This window comes from Notolepis coatsorum (assembly GCF_963971535.1).
Source record: "Notolepis coatsorum genome assembly, chromosome: 13".
Classification (NCBI taxonomy): domain Eukaryota; kingdom Metazoa; phylum Chordata; class Actinopteri; order Aulopiformes; family Paralepididae; genus Notolepis; species Notolepis coatsorum.
Window position 1 is genome coordinate 8,114,342 of NC_140177.1, and position 26,606 is coordinate 8,140,947.

Genomic DNA, 26,606 nt, shown 5'->3' on the forward strand with positions numbered 1-26,606 from the left:
AACTCCATTCCACGTCCAGGAAATACTTTTGAGGCTTTTATTCTTTCGCTTCATGAGACAAATAAAATACACTTATTTACATACACTAATATACTGATACTGATGCGTTCTTGCGCTCTTGCGGTCAAAAGAAAATATGCGCTCCTAACTCTCACCCCCTCTCTCCGTGAACTGTCAACAACATGAAAAGGTGAATGAAACTACATAATGCAATGCATGCATGCATTTATTTTGAGCTTATGGACCTTATGGTATTCTTGTTTTTTATTGACCTACTGTGTTACTGTTTTTCTTTCTTCTTGACTTGTTTAAAGAAGACGGGTCTCTGTTAAGCACTTTGAGCTGCACTCTTGTGTATGAAAGGTGCTATATAAATGAAGATTATTATTATTATAAGAACACTCCCATTAGCGCCACACCCCCGTGAGCATGCCCACCACCTAAAGTGACAGTACAACTAATAATGCAACATAAATATAATACTGAATGAGAATACTCGGACCTCCATTACGGCGCCTACAGGGGGGACTATGGTGTTGAACGCTGAGCTATAGTCAATGAACAACAGTCTCACATAGCCCCCCTTCTGACAGTCTAGGTGAGAGAGGGTGCTGTGCAGTACTTGGGAGACCGCAGTCTCCCGTTTGGCCTGTATGCAAATTGAATAGGGTCCATATCGCTGGGGAGGGAGGCACAAATGTAATCCTTGACCAGCCTCTACATTTCATGGCCACAGAGGTGAGTGCCACCGGTCTGTAGTCATTAAGACCTGTTGGGGAGGATTTCTTTGGTACCGGGATTATAGTAGACACCTTGAAACAGGCAGGGACCACGGATTCCGCCAGGGATAGATTAAATATGGTGGTGAACACTGGGGCTAGCTGGTTAGCACAGGACTTAAGTATACGTCCTGTTATCCCATCTGGGCCAGCTGCCTTTCTGGTGTTCACCCGCATAAATGCTCTTCTCACACTGTGTTCCGTCAATGAGAGTGCCCCCGCCCCTCGCGGATGCCCCCCCCCTCCACGACGGCCGGCGCGTCAGTGGCGTCGTTAGCCGGTGAGCTAGCGTCGCTACTGTCTGCACCAAACCGAGCGTAAAAGGAGTTGAGCTGGTCCGCGAGAGAGGCGTCGGCACTCCCCATTGAGGTGGCACTGACTTTGTAGTCAGTTATCGTCCGTAGCCCTCGCCATAAGCCTCTTGTGTCCTTCTGTGCCATTTGTGCCTCCATCTTGTCAGCGTATGACCTCTTAGCAAGCTTTACAACCTTGCGCAGAGTATAGACTGTAGCCTTATACTATTCCATGTTTCCTGACTCTCTGCCCAGGTTGTAAGCAGTGGTGCGAGTTTTCAGAGCCGCTCGGATAGTACTGTCAACCCACGGTTTCTGGTTTGGGAAAACCTGCACCTTCTTTGTGAGGACAATATCAGCTAGTCAAGAGTCAAGTCAAGAGTTTTATTTGTCACGGCATACGGATATACAATGAAATGCGGGTGGTCTTGCCCGCAACGATGTGCAATTGGTACAACATATAACATATAATAGAATCCAATACAAAAAAAATTTGCAATAAAATTGTGCAATAACAGGTAGTAGGTAACAATAAATTTGTGCAATGACGGGTAACAGTTGACAGTTAACAGTAGTAGTAATAGTAGTGCAATACACTGTTACTGTTGCTAATACTAATTTAAAGTGGCCTTTCCTTTTGGCAATAAGTGAGGGTGCGTGCGGCCTGAGTGTGTGCCCGCTCATGCTAAAGTGTTACAGTGGTACTCAATGTTCATTGTTCAGGACTCTGATGGCCTGGGGGAAGAAGCTGAGCCTAAGCCGCTCTGTCCTAGTAGCTGGGGTTCGCAGGCGTCTGCCTGACCTCAGCAGCTGGAACAGGCTGTTATTGGGGTGGTGAGGGTCTTTCATTATCCTGCAGGCTCTGGATTTGCACCTCTTGTTGTATAGAACCTGCAGGGGAGGTAGTGCAATACCCGTGGTACGCTCGGCTGAGCGCACCACTCTCTGTAGAGCCTTCTTGTCTTGTGCCGTGCTGTTTCCATACCAGGCAGTGATGTTTCCGGTCAAGATGCTCTCTACAGCTCCTGAGTAGAAGGACTGGAGTATCTTCCCCGATACTCTGAACTTCCTTAACTGTCTCAGGTGGTAGAGGCGCTGTTTCGCCTTCTTTACTACTGTGTCTATGTGTGTTGACCATGTCAGATCCTCTGAGATGTGGACCCCCAGGTACTTAAAGCTGCTCACCCTGTCCACGGTAGCCCCGTTAATCATCAGTGGTCTGTGTGTCTCCTGCTGTCCTCTCCTATAATCCACGATCAGCTCCTTGGTTTTACCAATGTTCAGGAGCAGGCTGTTGTCCTGGCACCAGCGTTCCAGTACCTCAACCTCCTCCCGGTAGGCCTTCTCGTCGTTGTCCGAGATCAGCCCCACCACCACCGTGTCGTCGGCGAACTTCACTATGGAGTTGGAGCTGAACTTGGCCACACAGTCGTGTGTGTAGAGTGAGTACAGCAGGGGGCTTAGAACACAGCCCTGGGGGGACCCGATGCTCAGGGTGATGGTGTTGGAGGTCTGACCCCCCACCCTGACCGCCTGGGGTCTTTCACTCAGAAAGTCCAGTACCCAGGCGCTCAGGGCGGAGCTCAGACCCAGCTCGATCAGCTTGTCCACCAGTCTGGTGGGGACTATGGTGTTGAACGCTGAGCTGTAGTCAATGAACAACAGTCTTACATAGCCCCCCTTCTGACGGTCAAGGTGGGAGAGGGTGCTGTGCAGTACCTGGGAGACCGCGTCGTCAGTGGACCCGTTTGTCCTGTATGCAAATTGCATAGGGTCCATATCACTGGGGAGGGAGGCACAAATGTGGTCCTTGACCAGCCTCTCAAAACATTTCATGACCACAGAGGTGAGTGCCACCGGTCTGTAGTCATTTGGACATGTTGGGGAGGGTTTCTTCGGTACAGGGATGATGGTAGCTAGTGTTGCTAGAAAGCTAACAGCATCCGCAAATTTGCTGACGCCGCTGGAGCTAGACTGAAACATACCCCAGTCGACGTCATCAAGTGCGTCCTGTAGCACTGCCTCTGATTCGTCGGACCACATCTTTACCTCACGTGACACGACAGTTCTCTTGTGGAGGGATGTACACCGCCGTCATGATAATGGCGGTGAATTCTCGGGGGAGATGAAACGGTCGACATTGAATGGACAGATGTTCCAGGTCCGGGGAGCATGAACTGGAGAGTATCTTAATCTCCTTTGGGCTTACCCAGTCGCTGTTTGTGAGGAGACACACCTCCTCCAGAGCTCTTACCGGAGGCTACTGTACGATCCGCTTGGAAGACGGAGAAGGAGTCCGAAGGAGAGACGCGGTGATCCGGAGTCGCTGGTTTCAGCCATGTCTCCGTGAAGCACATGATGTTACAGTCTCTCACCTCTCGCTGGAATCGAACCCTCGCCCAAAGATCGTCCATCTTATTTTCCAGTGAACGTACATTTGCCAGTAAAATGGATAGAATCGCCGGTCGGTAAGCAGAACTTTTTAGCCTAATTCTGATTCCGCTCCTCTTTCCCCTGTGTTTCTTCCTTGTCCCACCGCCGCCTTTGTCCCCTTCTTTGCCTTTGTCCCGCCTGATCTCCGATGGCCAATCTTGGCATAAAGTGACGTATGGCGTATGACGTCCCCGCCAGTGTAGTTTTCATAAAAAAGGTATTAAAAATAAACATAACAAAGTATGCACAATCTTCCCGGAGCAAAACCGACGGCGACTGACCTGGGTTGCGCCATCTCAGTATTTGTAGCCATTAGGAGTGGGACGGTATAGAGCTGCCATGGTATTGATGTTTTCCTTACCGCACAAATTTGCGAAATATTTCCTACCGCTGCGGTTATTACCGCACACACACACAAAAAAAAGTTTGAATGCATTTTATATATTTTTTTGTAGTCTACTCTTTATAGCATATAGCCTGCCTCTAGTCTAAATGTCTATCTTTAGAGGATGAATATTGTTTGGGATTCGGCAAGCACGCATTCGTTATTGAAAGTGAAACACGGATTCGAAGTCTCCCCTCTGGTCATGCGCCGTTCACTCTGTGTCGCGGGCAGGGGTGGTAGCGGCGCGCCCGGCGGTTACCCCCCCGACCCTTTCTTCTTCTTCTTATTATAACGTTACTACTTATGATTACAAAGGCATTCATTTTGTGGCATTAACGTTATATAGTTACACGTTCAATAACATCAGCGTATTTACCGGACCATAGCAAGGCAAGCATTACTCAATTCATATCTCAGTTCCTTTCTTTGCTCAGAGCGTGCCGAGTTGTGCCCATTCTGCGGTCTGTTAATAAAGTTTTCAATCAGACAAGTTTATAGAACGAAGGGCTTTTATTATAACATTCGTTGCAGTAAAATCATTATGCCTCGTTTAGTACTCCTGAGGAGTGACGGTAATCCACTCCGGCGGGAGCTAACGTATTAGCCGTGTTGTGAGCTCTGATCAATGACTGACATTCAGGAAGTAAAAACCTAATACGCGCTTGCCGATTGGTAACACACTGCAGGACGCTCCAACGTGTGACGTGTCTCTCTTCTGACCAATCAGTGGTCTGCAGTGTTTCACGTGACTTTTCTGTTACCCAATAGGGTCGCTTGGAACCTCGACAGAGGAGTAGGGTATATCTGCAGAGCCGCAAGCCCAACGAGAGCAGGGTACTTTATTATTATTATAAAAAACAGCAGTGATGCGGTATTCAGCCTAACTCTGCGGTGGGCCTGATGTAACAGCAATACTGCGGTAATTGTGGCAGCTCTAGGACGGTACGCATTCGAACCGTGTACCGTACGGTACGACCCCCACGGTTCGGGGCGTCTGTGTATCGTACGGTTCAGATGACGCGCAAATAAAAAAAATCATTTGGCGGAGCCGGGAGAGGTGAGCGCTGGCTGCAGGCAGCAGCAGCACTGCAGCCAGGTGCTAGTCAGTTTGTGTAAAAATGGCAAGCACAATATAAATCAATCTTCTTTACGACTTTAAAAACATAGCCATTAACATTACATAGGCCTACACACATCTTGCCATAGCGTTAGCAGTTTGTACAACACAACGCACGTTTTAACTATGGTAGCACTAGCCCCAGCTAATACAGTCAACGAAATGTTACCGTAGCTACTAGCTAGCAGAGGAGGGAATGAGAGTCTGAGAGGCAGGGTTTTTAAAGACAATGATGGACTATTGCCGCTTTCGTGCTGCTTGTTGATGTTATGATCTCCTAACGTTACCGGAGCTGAAGGTGCCACACGCTAAAATGTCCATAGATAGTTCCAACTCACCGAATTACGCAATCCACCACAGTTGCACTCAATATTTAAATAATGTTAGTCTAAATAAATGTTGACAGATGATGTACGTATTTTAAAAATAGAATGAACAGAGCATTGTTGTTTTTAAACGGTACAGTGTGTGTGTTAGTTTGATGTATGCTGCCAGTTAATACTTTGACAAATGTAGCCTATATTTTTCAGTCAGTTCGGTCTTTGTGTGCCAAACATTATTTAAGGGGAGACACTGCAGGTGAATAGGGTAAAAAAATTAACTAATAGATATCACAATGAAACTTCCCCAGTTGATTACTTATATTAAGACAAGACTTTTTTGTATTACAAGTTTTCTGAAATTGTATGTTTAAATATGCAAATGAGGCATGATCTACTTAATTATGCACTAATTTGCATATAATTCCAGGACAGAAATCTGAACATTGGATAAAGCCATTTTCAAAATTATAGTTTCATTTTGTTGACATATTAGAGCCAAAGGTTATTACAGAGGGGATTTTGGATATCTCTTTTTATCACTCCATAAATCAGAAAATACTCCATGCAGTCCATTTTTATGGTAAAATTCCATATTTCGCCATGTTTTTAGGAATACAATGTGATATAAATCAGGGTATGAATGCGATATCAACAAACCCTTCTGTAAATACCTTCAGAACATAGATATGAATAGAACTGGAAGTTTTGGTGTATGTGAGTGCTACTGAAGTGGAGATTTCTGGCTCAGAGTATGAGGAAAAACTCTTAAAACTCATTTTCGGGAAAACGCCTTCAAAGTTCTGTATTGTAAAATGCCATACTTTTTTTTTTTTAAACAGATATTTACAAACACAATACCTAATCAAACCATTAGTAATAGACAACCTAAACACATGCCTGATAACTGAATAATAATAATAATAATGATGTTATTGAACTGAACAGAACTACACACAGGCTACAAACAGTGTAGTACCCCCTAATAGGCAAAAAATATTTGAATAGATATCACTATGAAACTTTCCCAATTTGTTATGTACATATAAACTAAGAAAAAATATATTGCAAGTTTTCTGAAATGTATGTTTATATATGCAAATTAGGCACTTCCCCATTAAATATGTGCACATTTATGGATGCAATAAGGCAAAATGATGTAAAATAAACAACTAAATGTGTGTTATTGACGTTTTATTGTCACTAGTTTCATAGAAGACATGTTTAGGAAGCAAAATATAACAAAATCTCAAAATCAACAAAAAAAAGTATATTTGACTATTCACCTGCTGTGTCTCGCCTTAAGGCTGTAAACACTGTAACACTGTACATTTTTTATTTATTTTTTTGCATGTTTAGATTTTTTAGTGTTCAATTTTCTTTTTAATACAAATTAACGTATATCGAACTGAACCGAAAACCATGATACGAACCGAACCGTCCATTTTGTGAACCGTCCCACCCCTAGTAGCCATATTATATTATATTCTCTACTGTTCTATTAATCTTCTTCAGGTTGAAAGAAAACAGCCTCACAGTGAAATGCTGTAAGGAGTTATCATCAGTTCTCAGCTCCAAGTCCTCCAGCCTGAGAGAGCTGGACCTGAGTAACAACAACCTGCAGGATTCAGGAGTGAAGCTGCTCTCTGCTGGACTGGGGAGTCAACACTGTAGACTGCAGACTCTCAGGTCAGTGTTCCTGGACCAGTTCAACAGACAACCATTTAAAAACATCTTTTAAAAAAACATCAGATGAATAAGAAATATGTACATTTGGTGTGTTGGTTAAATACTAGTACCTGTGTGTTTGTGTCGTTTTCACTTTGTGTGTGTGTGTGCTTGCGTGTGTGTGTGTATATATATATGTGTGTTAGGGCTGTCCCCGACTAAGGATTTGGATGGTCGACTAGGATTGGCCAAAATTTGCCGTTAGTCGACTATTGGTCGACTTAAAAAAAAAGTATAATATTTAAAAAAAAAAAAAAAAAAATTATCATTCCATTTGGGCTGTGGGGGTGCTTAATGTCTGAGGGAGTCGACTGAAGGCTTCTTGTCCTCTGCAAAAGCATGCAATTGGTCCACTGATGGATACATCTTGATATTTGTCTAGTCTAGTGTGTTCATTAGATGGGTGAAATCCTCTTTCAGTGCCTCTGTGCCTGTTTTCATAGGCAGTTAGCCTCTGGTATGCGTGCCATTAGCGTTAGCCACGCTTCTAGGCCTCTTTTCTTTTGGAAAGAATGATAAAAAAATATATATATATTAGTGCTGTCAGGCGATTAAAATTTTTAATCTAATTAATTACAGGTTTTGTAATTAATTAATCTAATTAATCGCATTTTAATCGCATATTTATATTTCATATTCATATAAATATTTAAAATTCAAGGGCATTACATTATTGTGGCAGGTGACTGATCAATTAAATACACCAAGAAGAATGCTTTAGAAATCAATTTTATTAAATAAATAAAATAAATAAAATGAAAACATACCTCTCAATAAGGTAACATTTGTTGCTGATACAGCTAACAGTTTACACTAAGCTACAGTATCCTCAAATCAGGGTCTACTGCAGGGTCTACTGCAGGATCTAGTGCAGGGTCTACTACAGGGTCTACTGTATGCATGACATCTATTCCTTGAGCCAATTGCTAAGACAAACAAGCTTCAGCTTGTTTACATTGTCTGAGTGTAAGGCTGCCCTCTTCTTTTGGACTATGTGACCTGCAAGTGAAGAATGCTTTAGAAATCAATTCTATTAAATTGAATAAATAAATAAAATGAATGAAAACATACCTCTCAATAAGGTAACATTTGTTGCCGATACAGCCAATAACAGTTTACACTAAGCTACAGTATCCTCAAAAATCAGGGTCTAGTGCAGGGTCTACTACAGGGTCTACTGTATGCATGACATCTATTCCTTGAGCCAATTGCTAAGACAAACAAGCTTCAGCTTGTTTACATTGTCTGAGTGTAAGGCTGCCCTCTTCTTTTGGACTATGTGACCTGCAAGTGAAGAATGCTTTAGAAATCAATTTTATTAAATTGAATAAAATAAAATTGTCTGAGTGTAAGGCTGCCCTCTTCTTTTGGACTATGTGACCTGCAAGTGAAGAATGCTTTAGAAATCAATTTTATTAAATTGAATAAAATAAAATGAATGAAAACATACCTCTCAATAAGGTAACATTTGTTGCTGATACAGCCAATAACAGTTTACACTAAGCTACAGTATCCTCAAAAATCAAAACAGCCCACAGCAAGCTACAGTGTCTGGGGGCATGACTACAGAGTCTAGTACAGTGTCTGGGGCATGACTACAGTGTCTACTACAGTGTCTGGGGCATGACTACAGGGTCTAGTACAGTGTCTACTACAGTGTCTGGGGCATGACTACAGTGTCTACTACAGTGTCTGGGGCATGACTACAGTGTCTACTACAGTGTCTGGGGCATGACTACAGGGTCTAGTACAGTGTCTACTACAGTGTCTGGGGCATGACTACAGTGTCTACTACAGTGTCTGGGGCATGACTACAGTGTCTACTACAGTGTCGGGGGCATGACTACAGGGTCTAGTACAGTGTCTGGGGGCATGACTACAGAGTCTAGTACAGTGTCTACTACAGTGTCTGGGGCATGACTACAGGGTCTAGTACAGTGTCTGGGGGCATGACTACAGAGTCTAGTACAGTGTCTGGGGGCATGACTACAGGGTCTAGTACAGTGTCTACTACAGTGTCTGGGGCATGACTACAGGGTCTAGTACAGTGTCTGGGGGCATGACTACAGAGTCTAGTACAGTGTCTGGGGGCATGACTACAGGGTCTAGTACAGTGTCTGGGGGCATGACTACAGGGTCTAGTACAGTGTCTGGGGGCATGGTCTACTACAGTGTCTGGGGGCATGACTACAGGGTCTACTACAGTGTCTGGGGGCATGACTACAGGGTCTAGTACAGTGTCTGGGGGCATGACTACAGGGTCTACTACAGTGTCTGGGGGCATGACTACAGGGTCTACTACAGTGTCTGGGGGCATGACTACAGGGTCTAGTGCAGGGTCTGGGGGCATGACTACAGGGTCTACTACAGTGTCTGGGGGCATGACTACAGGGTCTAGTGCAGGGTCTGGGGGCATGACTACAGGGTCTAGTACAGTGTCTGGGGGCATGGTCTACTACAGTGTCTGGGGGCATGACTACAGGGTCTAGTACAGTGTCTGGGGGCATGACTACAGGGTCTAGTACAGTGTATGGGGGCATGACTACAGGGTCTAGTACAGTGTCTGGGGGCATGGTCTACTACAGTGTCTGGGGGCATGACTACAGGGTCTAGTACAGTGTCTGGGGGCATGACTACAGGGTCTAGTACAGTGTCTGGGGGCATGGTCTACTACAGTGTCTGGGGGCATGACTACAGGGTCTAGTACAGTGTCTGGGGGCATGACTACAGGGTCTACTACAGTTTCTGGGGGCATGACTACAGGGTCTACTACAGGGTCTGGGGCATGACTGCAGGGTCTAGTGCAGGGTCTACTGTATGCATGACAAATCTATTCCTTGAGCCAATTGCTAAGACAAACAAGCTTGTTTACATTGTCTGAGAGTAAGGCTGCCCTCTTCTTTTGGACTATGTGACCTGCAAGTGAAAATAGCCTCTCACATGGCACAGAGGTGGCAGGAGTAGCCAGATATTTGCGAGCAAGAGGAGACAGCTGTCCATAGGCTTTTGCGTGAGCTGCCCACCACTCCAGTGGACAGTCATTCATTCCGATGCTGGGCTCAGCTTTGTAGAGGTCTAATTGTCCTGACAGTACCCTGACTTCATCTGAATCAGAGTCTGAAGACAGCAGGAGGAGGGTCCTCTTCGCTGGTGGCTCGTCCTCTGTGGCTTGTGGAGCAGCTTGGTCTGCTTCTGGTCCTGGCAGCATCTCTTTAAGCCAGGTCCACACCTAATAAGAGGGACAATTAATTAGTTGCATAGGACTTTTCATGACAGCCTAAGGACTTAACACTGGTCTTCTCATTCACACACACACCTCATCCCTCTCGTCCTTTGGTACGCTCTTCAAGTCCTTGAATCGCGGGTCGAGGGCTGTAGCCAGCTTCAGCCATCTGTTGTTGAGGGTCGCTTTGCGTGCGTCCAGGTCCTTTGTGAAGCTGGCCTTGAACTTTACCATGTAGCCCGGATCCTCCTCGTTGAGGTCCATGATGCGGTTTAGGTGGCAGAGTGCGGGGAGCACCACAGAGCATGAGACGTAGGTTTCCCCTCCAAGGAGCTCAGTCACATACCTGCAGTGAAACAAGAGAGCGAGAGAGAAAGAGGTGAAGGTGTGTGTATGAGAGGGAGATAGGTGTGTGTATGGGGGAGAGAGGGGGGGGTGAGGTGTGTGTATGGGAGAGAGATAGGTGTGTGTATGGGGGAGAGATGGGGGGGTGAGGTGTGTGTATGGGAGAGAGATAGGTGTGTGTATGGGGGAGAGAGGGGGGGGTGAGGTGTGTGTATGGGAGAGAGAGAGTGGGGTGTGAGGTGTGTGTATGGGGGAGAGAGAGAGAGGAGGGGGGTGTATGGGGGGAGAGAGAGTGGGGTGTGAGGTGTGTGTATGGGGGAGAGAGAGAGAGGAGGGGGGTGTATGGGGGGAGAGAGAGAGGGAGAGACACTTACCTGCAGGGCTCAAGTACAAGCTCCAGCTTCTTCAGTTTGTCACACTCTGTGGGGGTCAGCATGGACAGCTTGTGGTTCTGTTGGGCCAAAGTGGCAGTCACAGCCTCCTGGTTCCTCAGGTACCGTGAGATCATGGCCAGTGTCGAATTCCACCTTCCAATTCAATAAAATAACTATTAGTCCCACTGGGGGTTGTTAATGCAGCATGATGCAATTGTACAGAACACAAAGAAATAAACACACACACACACACTAAATGTACCCTAAGCCTACAACAGGTAGTTAAACAGTCTCACCTTGTGGATACATCTTGTATCATGGGCTCTTTTGCTTGTCCGAGGGCAGTCTGCTGCTGCTGCAGTTCTTCTGTACTGGCAGGGCTGTGCTTGAAGTGGCCTACAATCTTGCGGCACTTTGCCAGGGTGGCGTCGAGGCTTCTGTCCTCAAGGGAGACTGTGATGGTTCTTTGCAGCACGTGTGCAGCACATGGCATGTGCTGGAACGGCATATAGCGCGCTGCTGCTATCATATTACGGGCGGAATCAGTCCCAATAGATGTGACTTTATCTTTTATATTCCACTCCTCTATTACTGTGTTGAACTGTTCAGCACACGCATCGGCGAAATGGCGGCCCACAGTTTTGGTCACCGTTAATGCAAATGATTGCAGTTTCCACTCAGTATCGATCAAGTGCACTGTTACACCCAAATAATTATGATTGCCCACCGACGTCCAGTGATCACCCGTTAGGGCCATTGGGCCAGCCCGTGCCAACACTTCTTCCCTCGCCTCCCTCTCTGTGTCATACATGTTGTGGATCCTTTTCATCACTGTAGCTCTCGAGGGTAGCTTGTAATTTGGGTCAGACGACGCTATTCGAAATGACTCCGCTAAACCCTTATCTTCCACTATAGCTATTGGCCTACAAGATTTTGCTATCCACTTCGCGACGCTGTTGGTTAGTTTGTCTGTGGTGGATTTACTCAACCGTTTGCCTAACGGTAATTCTCCAAGAGTGGTTTGACGAAGCGTGCGAGTTGCTCTGGAGCTAACGTTAGCTACACTGGAGCTGCTCGAACAACTTGCCTGGACATGTTTAGCGTTCATGTGATACGTTAGACTAGAGCAGCTTCGGTGATACGCAAATTCTTTTTGACATAAGCTACATATTACAATGGTCTTGTTTACTGTCCCATCTATATTCTTTTTGAAATTGAACTTGCCGTTCATAGGTCCCAGGAGTATCGCCTCGGGTGATGCTGACATCTTGTTCCAGCTGAGCTAATTCCTTTGTGTGTTTGTTTTGTTTGATAGACGACGCATGTGTGAAGTGACGATCAAGTAGGCTACGGGTCATTCAATGGGCCAAGTTTAATACGCCCAACTCAAGCGTGGATTTCAAAATAAAAGCGCACCGATTTGCCACTTGTCTAAAGTAAATATAGGTCGGCTGTAATTAATTTTGCGTCAATTTTCATAACGCGATAATTTGCTGTGTAATTAATTAATCTAATTAACGCGATAAACTGACAGCCCTAATATATATATATTAACACTTTGGTTGCCTAAGGTTAAATTAATGATATACCATAGATTGCCAGCGCTATATGTCTATGGAGAAAGTCCCCTTCTTTGCAGGGCTATAACTTTTTAAATTCTATTGCTACATTGCCATTATTAGGGCCCATTCAAAGTCCTATATGTATTGTTCATTGTGTAGCAACGTTAAACTTTTTCATTCACATATTCATAGTAAAGTATGGTCTAATGTATAAGTATGTTTTCATCTCTTTCTGCAGCTTTCTCCAGAACGTGATATATAGCCCCAAATGCATTATATTGATGATGAAATACAGTTTGATGGCAATCAGCGCGATATAAAAAATTCCAACTAGACGTACTTCTAGAAGTTACTACGCGTCATCTGATGTTGACCGGATGGGCGAGGGGGCGTTTATAATTCCGTGGGCAGCGTTATACCAATCATCTAATGTGGGTCAAATGTTGATAATATCAGTTATTATCGAAGACGGTAACGTTACACGCTGAAACTCACCCCAGTCTCCGCGCGCCGTTGGGCGATCATCGTCGAGTAGAAATTTTATCATTATGGGATATATTATTACTCGGTCCATCTCCAGCTTGTATAATGGTATATACGTCCAAATCATGTTGTTTATCGAGTTATTGGCAATCGATCGCTATGTAGTGTGACGAGCTAGAGTGCCGGAACCTATACCGAGTGGCCGGAAGCAATACGGACGTCTAGCAAAACCTCTACTGCGCTTCCTGTTAAGCGGTTGCGCCGATCGGCCACCAGATGGCGCTCCTGAACCGCCAGAGAGCTCAGTGGGTCCTGCTGGTGGATCTCAGGCCAGCGGAGGGACATTATGAATCCGATCGCAGATTTTTGAAATATTGATATAAGGACGCTGTACAGCGTCCCCCGGCAACTTTAGCATGGCCAGCAAAGACGTCTAAAGACGTGTCCCGGCAGTCAAAGTGTTAACACTTTGGCTGCCGGAAAACGCCTAAACACGTCATTCCCGGCCATGCTCAAGTTGCCGAAGACGCTTTACAGCGTCTTTAATATCAATATTGAAAAAATCTGGGATCGGATTCATATTTCCCCTCCGCTGGCCTGAGATCCACCAGGAGGACCCACTGAGCTCTCTGGCGGTTCAGGAGCGCCATCTGGTGGCCGATCGGCGCAATCGCTTAACAGGAAGTGCCGTAGAGGTTGTGCTGGTCGGCCGTATTACTTCCGGGCACTCGCTATAGGTCCCGAGGCTCCATCTCGACACACTACATAGCGATCGATTGCCAATAACTCGATAAACAACATGATTTGGACGTATATACCATTATACAAGCTGGAGATGGACCGGGTAAATCGACATCCCATAATGGTAAAATTTCTACTCTACGATGATCGCCCAACGGCGCGCGGAGACTGGGGTGCGTTTTAGCGTGTAAAATTACCGTCTTCGATACTAACTGCTATTATCAACATTTGACCCACATTAGATGATTGGTATAACGCTGCCCACGGAATTATAAACGCCCCCTAGCCCATCCGGTCAACATCAGATGACGTGTAGTAACTTCTAGAAGTACGTCTAGTTGGAATTTTTTATATCGCGCTGATTGCCATAAAACTGTATTGCATCATCAATATAATGTATTTGGGGCTATAGATCACGTTCTGGAGAAAGCTGCAGAAAGAGATGAAAACATACTTATACATTAGACCATACTTTACTATGAATATGTGAATGAAAAAGTTTAACGTTGCTACACAATGAACAATACATATAGGACTTTGAATGGGCCCTAATAATGGCAATGTGCGCACAACAGCATACAACACCGGGCTGGTGACAGGCAACATGGAAGAACACAAGATGGCAAGATACAACGTCAGGAGAGCAGTAATAGAGGCAAAACGGCGTTACAGGGATAAAGTTGAACTTCAGTTTGAACAGGCTGACTCTAGAGGCATGTGGCAGGGCCTCAGAACAATGACAGACTACAAAGGAACCCCCCTCAAACTGAACAGTGACATCTCCTTAGCAAATGATCTCAACTCCTTCTATGCGAGGTTTGAGGCTGTGAATAACAACACCAGCCTACAAACCACGGCAATGGGGGGGGGGGGGTCTGCTGATGGAGACTCAGGGTTCAGGGTAACAGAGCATGAGGTGAGACGGATCTTTAAAAAAGTGGATATCAGGAAGGCAGCAGGACCGGACGGCATCCCCGGCCGCGTCCTAAAAGTCTGTGCCGACCAACTGGCCCCGGTATTCACTGACATCTTCAACCTGTCCTTGGAACAGGCCGTCATCCCCACCTGTCTGAAGAAGTCCACCATCATCCCTGTACCCAAAAAATCTACGCCCGCTTGCCTCAACGACTACCGCCCTGTAGCCCTCACCTCCATAGCCATGAAGTGCTTTGAGAAGCTAGTGAAGGGCTACATCTGTTCCTCCCTCCCCATCAACCTGGACCCTCTGCAATTTGCATATCGCCCCAACAGGTCCACGGAGGACGCCATAGCCCATGTGCTGCACACAGCAGCATCACATCTGGACAAGAGGCAGGGGAACTATGTGAGAATGCTGTTCATCGACTACAGCTCAGCATTCAATACCATAGTCCCCTCCAAACTCATAGCCAAGCTCAGGGACCTGGGCTTGAACTATGACCTGTGCCAGTGGGTCCTGGACTTCCTGACGGGCAGACCCCAGGTGGTAAGAGCCGGCAACTGCACCTCCTCATCCATCACGCTCAACATAGGGGCCCCCCAGGGCTGTGTTCTGAGCCCCCTCCTCTACTCCCTGTACACACATGACTGCGTAGCACAGCGGAACAACAACACCATCATCAAATTTGCTGATGACACAGTAGTGGTGGGCCTGATCTCTGCCAACGACGAAAGGGCCTACCTGGAAGAGGTAGAGAACCTGTCACAGTGGTGTCAGGAGAACTGCCTCTCCCTGAACGTCAGCAAAACAAAAGAGATGATTGTGGACTTCAGGAGGTCGGGGGTCAAGGACTACAGCCCCCTCAGCATCGACGGGGCACCAGTTGAGAGAGTGAACAGTTTCAAGTACCTCGGAGCCCACATATCCGAGGACTTGACATGGACCACACACATTGACAGTGTTGTGAAGAAGGCACGACAACGCCTCTACTTCCTCAGGCGCCTAAGGAAGTTCCAAGTCAGTCAGAAGATCCTTAGGAACTTCTACTCATGTACAATAGAGAGCATCCTGACCGGCAACATCACCTCCTGGTTTGGGAATAGCACTGCACAAGACCGTAGCAGACTACAAAGAGTGACACGTTCAGCCGAACGCACAATTAGAGGGGGGCTTCCCACCCTCCAGAACATTTACAACAAGCGGTGCAAGGGGAAGGCTAAGAGAATTATTAAGGACTCGAGCCACCCGAACAACTGCCTCTTTGAACTGCTGCCGTCAGGCAAGCGATACCGGAGTCTTATGGCGAGCACAGAAAGACTCAGAAGGAGCTTCTATCCCCAGGCCATCAGGCTGCTAAACGAACAATAATCGCTAAACGAACAATAATCACTATGCAACAACCATCAAATGCACACAGCACACACACCCACACGCACACACTCACTCAAACAAACAACACACTGCAGCACCCACTCTCCACACTTTAGATCACACAAACACACTTACACTTTATATTTATTGATAAAGGATTTGCACTACAACTCGTACACCTACTGTGAATTGTACCTAAACTGCACCTCGTCCATTTATGCCTTGCACTATATAGTATTGTATATTAGTACACTGCACAGTATTGTATATTGTATGGTAACTACGTCTACGAACATTGTACATATGTCTAAACTGAACACTGTGACCTCTTTTTTTACTTCTAATTTTTAATATGTCTTTATTTCATACTTATCTTGTCATGCACAGTCTCTGGAGCGCAACAGTAAGAAGCATTTTGTACAAAAGTATTCTGTACTTCTGTATGACAACTATTAAAGAAACTTGAAACTTGAAACTAGAATTTAAAAAGTTATAGCCCTGCAAAGAAGGGGACTTTCTCTATAGACAAATAGAGCCGGCAACCTACGGTTGATAATGAATTTAACCCATGGCAGCCAAAGTGTTAATACGTTTTTATATTATATTCGACTAAGAGGTTGGCCAGTCGACTACGGCCCCTTTCGACCGATTAGTCGACTAATCGATTAATAGGGGTCAGCCCTAGTGTGTGTAATATATATATAAATGTGTGTGTATATCTGTGTGTAGGCTGTCATGCTGTCTGGTCACAGAGGAAGGCTGTGCTTCTCTGGTCTCAGCTCTGAACTCTAACCCCTCCCACCTGAGAGAGCTGGATCTGAGCTACAATCACCCAGGAGACTCAGCAGTGAAGCTGCTCTCTGCTGGACTGGGGAGTCCACACTGTAGACTACAGACTCTCAGGTTAGTGTTCCTGGACCAGTTCAACAGACAACCATTTAAAAACATCTTTAAAAAAAACATCAGATGAATAAGAAATATGTACATTTGGTGTGTTGGTTAAATACTAGTACCTGTGTGTTTGTGTCGTTTTCACTTTGTGTGTGTGTGTGCTTGCGTGTGTGTGTGTGTATATATATATATGTGTGTGTTAGGGCTGTCCCCGACTAAGGATTTGGATGGTCGACTAGGATTGGCCAAAATTTTAAGTTGACCAATAAGTCGACTATTGGTCAACTTAAAAAAAAAAGTGTAATATTTAAAATAAAATAAAATTATCATTCCATTTGGGCTGTGGGGGGTGCTTAATGTCTGAAGGAGTCGACTGAAGGCTTCTTGTCCTCTGCAAAAGCATGCAATTGGTCCACTGATGGATACATCTTGATATTTGTCTAGTCTAGTGTGTTCATTAGATGGGTGAAATCCTCTTTCAGTGCCTCTGTGCCTGTTTTCATAGGCAGTTAGCCTCTGGTATGCGTGCCATTAGCGTTAGCCACGCTTCTAGGCCTCTTTTCTTTTGGAAAGAATGATAAAAAAAAAATATATATATATACCGTATTAGGGCTGCACGATTTTGGGAAATAATCTAATTGCGATTATTCTGACAGATATTGCGATTTGCGATGCGATTATAACATATTTAAAAAAAAAATTACAAGAAGAATGTTGCTGCTTTCTGTAGTCGGGTCCCAACTGCAAAATTACTGTATTACCCTGTATTATACACTTTTACTATCATGTAGACTATTCTGCTTTGTGTTTACATGTGATGTATTGTATACATGCACATTTATTATGTTCTTGTGTGATGTATCGCACATTTTATTGCTGTGTGATGTATTGCAAATGTTATTGCTGTCATCTTGGCCAGGTCTACCTTGCAAAGGAGATCGTGTATCTCAATGGGACTTCCTGGTTAAATAAATTTTTTTTTTTTTTTTTTTTTTTTTTTTTTAATTGCAGGCTTGGCGATTTGATAATTGCATCATTCCAAATCGCGATTTCGATTAAAAAACGATTAATCGTGCAGCCCTATACCGTATATATATATATATATATATATATATATATTTTTTTTTTTTATAATTATATTCGACTAAGAGGTTGGCCAGTCGACTACGGCTCCTTTCGACCGATTAGTCGACTAATCGATTAATAGGGGTCAGCCCTAGTGTGTGTAATATATATATAAATGTGTGTATATCTGTGTGTAGGCTGTCAGGCTGTCTGGTCACAGAGGAAGGCTGTGCTTCTCTGGTCTCAGCGCTGAACTCTAACCCCTCCCATCTGAGAGAGCTGGATCTGAGCTACAATCACCCAGGAGACTCAGGAGTGAAGCTGCTCTCTGCTGGTCTGGAGGATCTACACTGGAGACTGGAGACTCTCAGGTAGGATGTGGTACTTTAGGGGTTAATGGATGGTCAAAGACTAATATATCTCTGTGGGTACATTTATATCTTAACACATTCAGCGCCAGATGTCTCTGTGGGCCGTATGGCCGTGTATGCCAGCGCTTTAATGAATGGGGCTGCATGCCGGTGTTTGCAGGGCTAAAACTATATTAAATATCATAGCTATGGATATAAAACTATTGCTCATTTGACATCGAGTATCTATTGTTCAATTTGTGAAAAATAAATATTTTTTCATCCATACATTCCCGTTTTATACCGTGGTGAATATGAGTATATTTTTAGAGTAATTCTGTGTAATCCCAGGAAACGCTGCTAAGCAGCATTTAGTGCATTTCACTAGAAACCGTGCCATTCCTCGCCTGGATCAACAATCAATCTGAAATCAACGCTATATTATCGGTATTATGTTTCATCATGCATGCATGAAAGGGTGGGGGGGGTTCTATGCTTCGATCGTCACCAACGGCATACGTTGTGGAGTAACGTTACAGGACACACAGATCACAACGAAGGCATGCTCGGATCAACGCAAGATTGATACCATATAGCACTTACCTTGACTAGGATGTACTGCAAAAAGAATATTCCAATTATCTGATCGCCATTCCAAGTATTGATGTCGATCGTGTTGCCAACAGAATCCACCAAATAACATGAATCGGCGGTGCTTGATTCTCCCCAATCCATGTGTTATAAACGTTACTACTGCCCGACTAGGAAAACCCGGACCGGACTTTTTAGATCGCCGTACAGGCTGAGCCAGAGAGATTCCAAGGATGTGCAATACCGGCCGTAAGGCGTTAGTCAGCGGTATTGGACGCTTGCGATCTCAGACCCATTCCCAATGATAACATCAGGCTGGAGGGATGGATTATGAATGGAAATAGCGAATAAAAGAAATAACGACCAAAACCTGACTTTTCTCGGGTTTGGCGCTCAAGCGATGGCGAATTAACCCGACTTATCTCGGGTCTGGCGTCCAATGTGTTAATACATTGTATTCTCTTAATGCTTTTTATTATGTATTAAGAAATAATACATCACTTTTCAATATAATTAATTGTATCATTGCATATCCAGACTTGGTGACTGTAACCTCTCAGAGAGATGCTGTGAAGCTCTGGCCTCAGTTCTCAGCTCCAAGTCCTCCAGCCTGAGAGAGCTGGACCTGAGTAACAACGACCTGCAGGATTCAGGAGTGAAGCTGCTCTCTGCTGGACTGGGGAGTCCACACTGTAGACTGCAGACTCTCAGGTCAGTGTTCCTGGACCAGTTCAACAGACAACCATTTAAAAACATATTTAAAAAATATCAGATTAAAAAGAAATATGTACATTTTGTGTGTTGGTTGAATAATAGTACCTGTGTATCTGAATGTGTGTGTAGGCTGTCAGGCTGTCTGGTCACAGAGGTAGGCTGTATTTCTCTGGTCTCAGCTCTGAGCTCCAACCCCTCCCACCTGAGAGAGCTGGATCTGAGCTACAATCACTCAGGTGACTCGGGAGTGAAGCTGCTCTCTGCTGGTCTGGAGGATCCACACTGGAGACTGGAGACTCTCAGGTAGGATGTGGTACTTTAGGGGTTAATGGATGGTTGTGTGTGTGTGTGTGTGTCTCAAGGTCTCTTGTGTCTACCTCTCCTACAGTGTTGACCATGGTGGAGAGTGTTGGTTGAAACCAGGGCTCAGGAAATGTAAGTTGAGCTTGTTGTTCTGCACATTTACAGACTGAGCTTCCCTTCAGGATATGTAGGCATTTCATTAATAACAGAAGAGCTCAGCTGATCAATTATACAATAAATAGAACAGGTTTATTCAGTTGATGAAGTTAAAGCTGCATTAACTGTTTTTGAAACGAGGACCATGTAGACTCAACCACATATCTTCTACATGATCCTCGTGTCAGAAACGGTTGATGCAACTTTAAACATTCTAATGTGAATGAAGATTATTATGATGTATTGTGTGATAAATCGTGTCATGTTCTCTCCATCAGATGCCTGTGAACTCACACTGGACCCAAACACAGCACACAACCGCCTCTCTCTGTCTGAGAGGAACAGAACGGTAACAAGGGAACAACAGAGTCAGTCGTATCCTGATCACCCAGAGAGATTTGACTCCTATCCACAGGTGTTGTGTAGAGAGGGTCTGACTGGACGCTGTTACTGGGAGGTAGAGGGGAAAGGAAGGGTTCATATAGGAGTTACATATCGAGGCATCGGAAGGAAAGGAGCGGTTGCTGACTGTATTCTTGGATTTAATGATAACTCCTGGTGTCTGGTATGTCATGATGATGGATACACTGCCTGGCAGTGCTGGCACAAGGACAGAGGAACAAACATACCTGCCCCCCCCTCTGGCTCCACCAGAGTAGGAGTGTATCTGGACTGTCCTGCTGGCACTCTGTCCTTCTACACAGTCTCCTCTGACACACTGACCCGCCTACACACCTTCCTCTGCACTTTCACTGAGCCCCTCTACCCTGGGTTTATGGCTTTGTGTGAAGGCTCCTCTGTGACCCTGTGTCAGAAAGAGAAGCTGGACGTGTTTGAGCTGAAGACATACTCAGAGGAGGCTCTTCTGAGGCTGCTGCCAGTGGTCAAAGCCTCTACTATATCTCTGTGGGTACATTTATATCTTAATACATTGTATTCTCTTAATGCTTTTTATTATTATTATGTATTAATAAACAATATACCACTTTTCAATATAATTAATTGTATCTATTGCATATCCAGACTTGGTGACTGTAACCTCTCTGTGAAGCTCTGTGAAGCTCTGGCCTCAGTTCTCAGCTCCAAGTCCTCCAGCCTGAGAGAGCTGGACCTGAGTAACAACGACCTGCAGGATTCAGGAGTGAAGCTGCTCTCTGCTGGACTGGGGAGTCCACACTGTAGACTGCAGACTCTCAGGTCAGTGTTCCTGGACCAGTTCAACAGACAACCATTTAACACTTTCAGCGCCAGCCATTACCCCTATCCCTGTAGCTAATGTGCCAGCTTTCCAGGGGTGGGGGGAAATATCGATACATAGTAATATCGCGATACTTTGCGTGGCGATACTGTATCGATACAGGGACGCCAAGTATCGATATTTAATTATTTATAAAAAATAATTTCTTTTTTGTATATATATATATTTTTGTATAAGGAAGTTGCATTGTTCATTTCAATACCTGTAATTGTACAATAGTCCACGCACACGTCAGGGTTTCCGTTAGAAAAAATTGTTGCCGGTCTCCGTGACCTGCAAGATTTCAATCTACCGGACAAATGAGATTAATTCCGGTCATAGTTTATTGAGCTTTAAAACAATTGATAGGCAGGCTATATAAAGAATGTCATCCTCAAGGCATGTAGATTTATAATATTATTACTTAAAACTAGGCTACTTTTGCGTATACAGTCATTAATTAATATATTCCAAATAAAATAAGTCCCTCGATACTCCGTGCTGCTGCTGACTTGAAATAAAATAGACCGCGTATGTGGGCAGTCGGTCCGACACTAAACAGCAGTCTGTTATAATCACATTTTTATGACCTAACGAATTCCGTTATATTGGACATTTGTATTAATTATATCAAGCGAAGAACTGAGAAAGCAGAGAGACGGCAACATTATCGTGGTTTGCGTGACGACTCTCTCCACCTCGCAACGACTTATTTGCAAAGAGTATGGCGCTGCAGAGAAGCTGATTTAGCTGTTATTGGCTCTTTTCTGGGAACCGCACAGCAGCGCCCCCCACCCAACATTGGCTGAAAATGGCTGAATTGGAGTACTGCTGGAATACTGCATTGTGCTGTTGCCTCTCTGGCTCTGCAGCTTCACAAAAGTTCGCACACCCAGCACTAAGCTCTCGCTGACGACGTCGTTGTCATTATTAGAAGCAACGAGGAAACAAATGTAATGATCGTTTCGTTCATCGCATAGGCTATTTAATTTTAGCCTATTTTAATACAATTCAAATAATCAAATTGTGCTTAGACTCAGGGAATTATTTTCACCGGACATTAAGACCGGAGATATTAAATATGTCGGACTTAAACAGATTTTGCCGGTCAAATACCGGTAATTACCAGCTAACGGAAACGCTGGCACACGTGTGCATTCAGTTAAGTTGGAATATGACTAATACAAACAGTTCAGTTTGTCAGGTACATGCAACACAGATTATAGTGTTTACATCTGTCTGCTTGAGAAAATACTATGTTCTGCAATAAAAATGATTGAAGTGAGATGAACAGACTGAACTTTATTTTATTAGATAAAACATGTTGACAAAGTTTTACTTTGCAGTTGAAAAAAGGTAATAAATCGCAATATATCGCAATATTAATATCGCAATACTCAGCACATCGCAATATATTTAGTATCGCAATACTATCGTATCGTGACTCAAGTATCGTGATAGTATCGTATCGTGAGGCCTCTGGTGATTCCCACCCCTACAGCTTTCCATTGCCTAGTTTCACTGCGTCACTGTTTCGAGAGCTATATATTCTATATTATAGCTATGGAGACAATACTATGGTCATTTGACAGTGACTTTCTCCCGTCGAACATGCAAAAAAGAGATTTTTCATGTATACGTTTGTGCGTTATCCCGCGGTGAATATTGTATAGTTTAGGAGTGATCCGGGCTAATTCCTGAAAAGCTGAGTTATAGGGCGCTACGTGAATTCTGCTATACGCGTTGGCATTTCTCGCCTGGACACGCTACTATTTCCAAATCAAATGTATATAATAGGTATTATGTTTCTGCATGAAAAGGGGGGGGGGGGGAGGGTTTGATGCTTTGATCGCCAGTAATGGCATTCGCTTTGAACACCACACACGCTGATCAGCTGGATCGACATGAAATCATTGTAGGATCAAGGTGGAATTGACGTCAGATAGTCCTTACCTTTGATCGGGGGTATTCCAAAAAGAATATTCCAATTGTCTGATCACGATTTCCAGTATTGGTCCAGTATTGGTCCCCGACATAATCCGGCACAACGCATGCATTGAGTGTCCTGGACCCGTTCCAATGTGATCGAGTGAACCGCTAGACTTGCCTGTACCAAAATTATCTGACCGGAGGAAATTAGATGTAACACACGGTGTGAAATAAGGTTTCAAATGGTGGGTGATACTGCCACCTAGCAGGATGCGGCCGGTATTGCACTCTAGCGATCTCAGAATGATTTCCTATGGTAACACCGAGGTCCATGAACCTGTAATGAATAAAAAAAATTAATAAAGGTTCCAAAAACTAGTTAACTTGTCCTTGGCGCTGAATGTGTTAAAACATATTTTAAAAACATAAAAAGAAATATGTACATTTGGTGTGTTTGTTAAATATTATTACCTATGTATCTGAACGTGTGTGTGTGTGTGTAGGCTGTCAGGCTGTCTGGTCACAGAGGAAGGCTGTGCTTCTCTGGTCTCAGCTCTGAGCTCCAACCCCTCCCACCTGAGAGAGCTGGATCTGAGCTACAATCACCCAGGAGACTCGGGAGTGAAGCTGCTCTCTGCTGGTCTGGAGGATCCACACTGGAGACTGGAGACTCTCAGGTAGGATGTGGTACTTTAGGGGTTAATGGATGGTTCTGTGTGTGTTTGTGTGTCTCAAGGTCTCTTGTGTCTACCTCTCCTACAGTGTTGACCATGGTGGAGAGTGTTGGTTGAAACCAGGGCTCAGGAAATGTAAGTTGAGCTTGTTGTTCTGCACATTTACAGACTGAGCTTCCCTTCAGGATATGGAGGCATTTCATTAATAACAGAAGAGCTCAGCTGATCAATTATACAATAATAGAAACGGGTTTATTCAGTTGATTAAGTTAAAGCTGCATTAACTGTTTTTGAAACGAGGACCATGTAGACTCAACCACATACAAATTATCTTCAACATGATCCTCGTGTCAGAAACGGTTGATGCAACTTTAAACATTCTAATGTGAATGAAGATTATTATGATGTATTGTGTGATAAATCGTGTCATGTTCTCTCCATCAGATGCCTCTGAACTCACACTGGACCCAAACACAGTAAACCGCTTCCTCTCTCTGTCTGAGAGGAACAGAACGGTAACATGGGAACAACAGCATCAGTTGTATCCTGATCACCCAGAGAGATTTGACCTCTATCCACATGTGTTGTGTAGAGAGGGTCTGACTGGACGCTGTTACTGGGAGGTAGAGAGGAAAGGAGAGGTTCATATAGGAGTTACATATCGAGGCATCGGAAGGAAAGGAGTGGCTGCTGACTGTTCTCTTGGACTTAATGATAAGTCCTGGTCTCTGGAATGTCATGATGATGATGGATACACTGCCTGGCACAACTCAGGAGACACAGACATACCTCCCCCCCCCTCTGGCTCCACCAGAGTAGCAGTGTATCTGGACTGTCCTGCTGGCACTCTGTCCTTCTACACAGTCTCCTCTGACACACTGACCCACCTACACACCTTCCACTGCACATTCACTGAGCCCCTCTACCCTGGGTTTAGGGTTTGGGGTGAAGGCTCCTCTGTTACCCTGTGTCAGATAGAGTAGCTTCCTGTGTCAGATGGAGTAGGTAGAGTAGCTTCCTGTGTCAGATAAGAGTAGCTTCCTGTGTCAGATGGAGTAGGTAGAGTAGCTTCCTGTGTCAGTGCCCCCCCCCCCCCCCCCACACACAGGAAAGTGAGAATATTGATGTGCATATATGTAAAATGATTTACTACTTATATATTTAAAAAATGTAATAAATTAGATGTTTACACAGTGTATTTACAGAATCCAGTTATTGTTGTTCAGCTGAGCGTTCATGATATTTGTGATTGACTGATTAAAATATATTTTCTTTCAACCTTTGTTTTATTAGGTATTTTTCACCCAAGTATCTCTTTATTTCTAGAATAGTTTCCCATAATTACATGTTTAAAATAACAGAATGGACATAACGTTTACCTACTCATAGCTGGATGTGAAGTTTATGTGAATTAAGGCTGAGCCCGAACCCTGTTTTTTTTTTTTTTTTTTTTTTTTTATATTATATTATAGATCCTACGGAGGGCGGCATTGCATAATCTATTGGTGAAAAAACATGTTGTTTACAGTGGTGGCTGTTCATGTAAACATGTAATTAAACAAAGCACTCAGAAGAAAATAAACAAGCTACTGAGTACTGCATCAAAGTTAGTGTTACACGTTCAATAACAGGTATTCACTCTTGGTCGACGGGAAGGAGAGAGGCGCGCGCCTCGGCTCCTTCCACCGTCTACCTCGGAACGGGGGACGGCAGAGAGACAGAGAGACACCGGCGCGGGGGTCCCGCCGGGCTCCCAACACGCCTGCCGCCTCGGCCAGAGTTGTTTCCAACGCAACCACCTCCCGCCATGAAGCTCGCGCTCCGTGGCCGAAAAAGGCTGGTGTATCATTAATGATCCTTCCGCAGGTTCACCTATGGAAACCTTGTTACGACTTTTACTTCCTCGGCGGGGAGCTAACGCTATGTTAATGCTTCTCGCAAGCAGATCAATGGCGGCATTGCCGGAAGTAAAAAAAATAATAAACGCTTGCCGATTGGTGGTAACAGCAGAGGCGGGTGCAAGCGGTGTGACGTAATTGGCAGAATCGCCTGTCATTCAATCAAAATTGTTCTATTGCATTGGTTGAGACTAGAGCTCTGGTTGAGTATCCAGCAACAGCCCGGCAGAGACCATACTGGTTGAGCCGAGCGACTCGGGGGACGCGCCGCTTCACATCGCCTCACCGTCATTGCGCCTGCTTTATTTTTTTTCACCGAACGTTCGAACCCATTAATTAAAGTCCGAATGTCAGCTTAGCGAACGAACGTTCGAACGTTCGGGCTCAGCCTTAATGTGAATACATACCAGAGGTGGGACCAAGTGTTTACACTCAAGTCCCGAGTCAAGACTGGCAAGTCTCAAGCAAGTCACAAGTCTGAAACGTTGGGTTTCCAGTCCTAAACAAGTCCTAATGCATTCTTTACAAATGTAATGCCATTTCCAAACGGTAAGGTAAATTTGTATAGCGCTTTACAGGCAGTAAAAGGTTAATCAAAATAACATAACCACAATATGTTACACGTTACATCACATATAATATCAATTGAAAACTTGTAAAAAATACTTTACAATAAGTTAATTAAAAACAACCACATACACAAATGTTACACCAAATACATGATC

General features: G+C 44.5%; 1 protein-coding gene across 2 annotated transcripts in view; it reads left to right on the forward strand.

Moving 5' to 3' along the window:
* LOC311238754 (uncharacterized protein) overlaps window positions 1-25,261 on the forward strand; it is a gene marked incomplete at its 5' end in the record, with an annotated part of 35,142 nt that extends 9,881 nt beyond the window's left edge. Inside the window, 11 exons of one of the 2 annotated variants that reach the window (XM_084326931.1) lie at window positions 6,843-7,016; window positions 16,803-16,976; window positions 18,227-18,400; window positions 19,508-19,681; window positions 19,814-19,987; window positions 20,073-20,119; window positions 20,422-21,049; window positions 21,167-21,340; window positions 23,813-23,986; window positions 24,072-24,118; window positions 24,428-25,261. In XM_084326931.1, coding sequence (XP_084183057.1) covers window positions 6,843-7,016; window positions 16,803-16,976; window positions 18,227-18,400; window positions 19,508-19,681; window positions 19,814-19,987; window positions 20,073-20,119; window positions 20,422-21,049; window positions 21,167-21,340; window positions 23,813-23,986; window positions 24,072-24,118; window positions 24,428-24,966 — 2,479 coding nt within the window. In that variant the 3' untranslated portion in view covers window positions 24,967-25,261. Of the gene's footprint in view, window positions 1-6,842; window positions 7,017-16,802; window positions 16,977-18,226; window positions 18,401-19,507; window positions 19,682-19,813; window positions 19,988-20,072; window positions 20,120-20,421; window positions 21,050-21,166; window positions 21,341-23,812; window positions 23,987-24,071; window positions 24,119-24,427 lie in introns of those variants that run through there. The other variant, XM_084326932.1, reaches the window with a different exon arrangement.
* Between the last annotated feature and the right edge of the window lie 1,345 nt (window positions 25,262-26,606).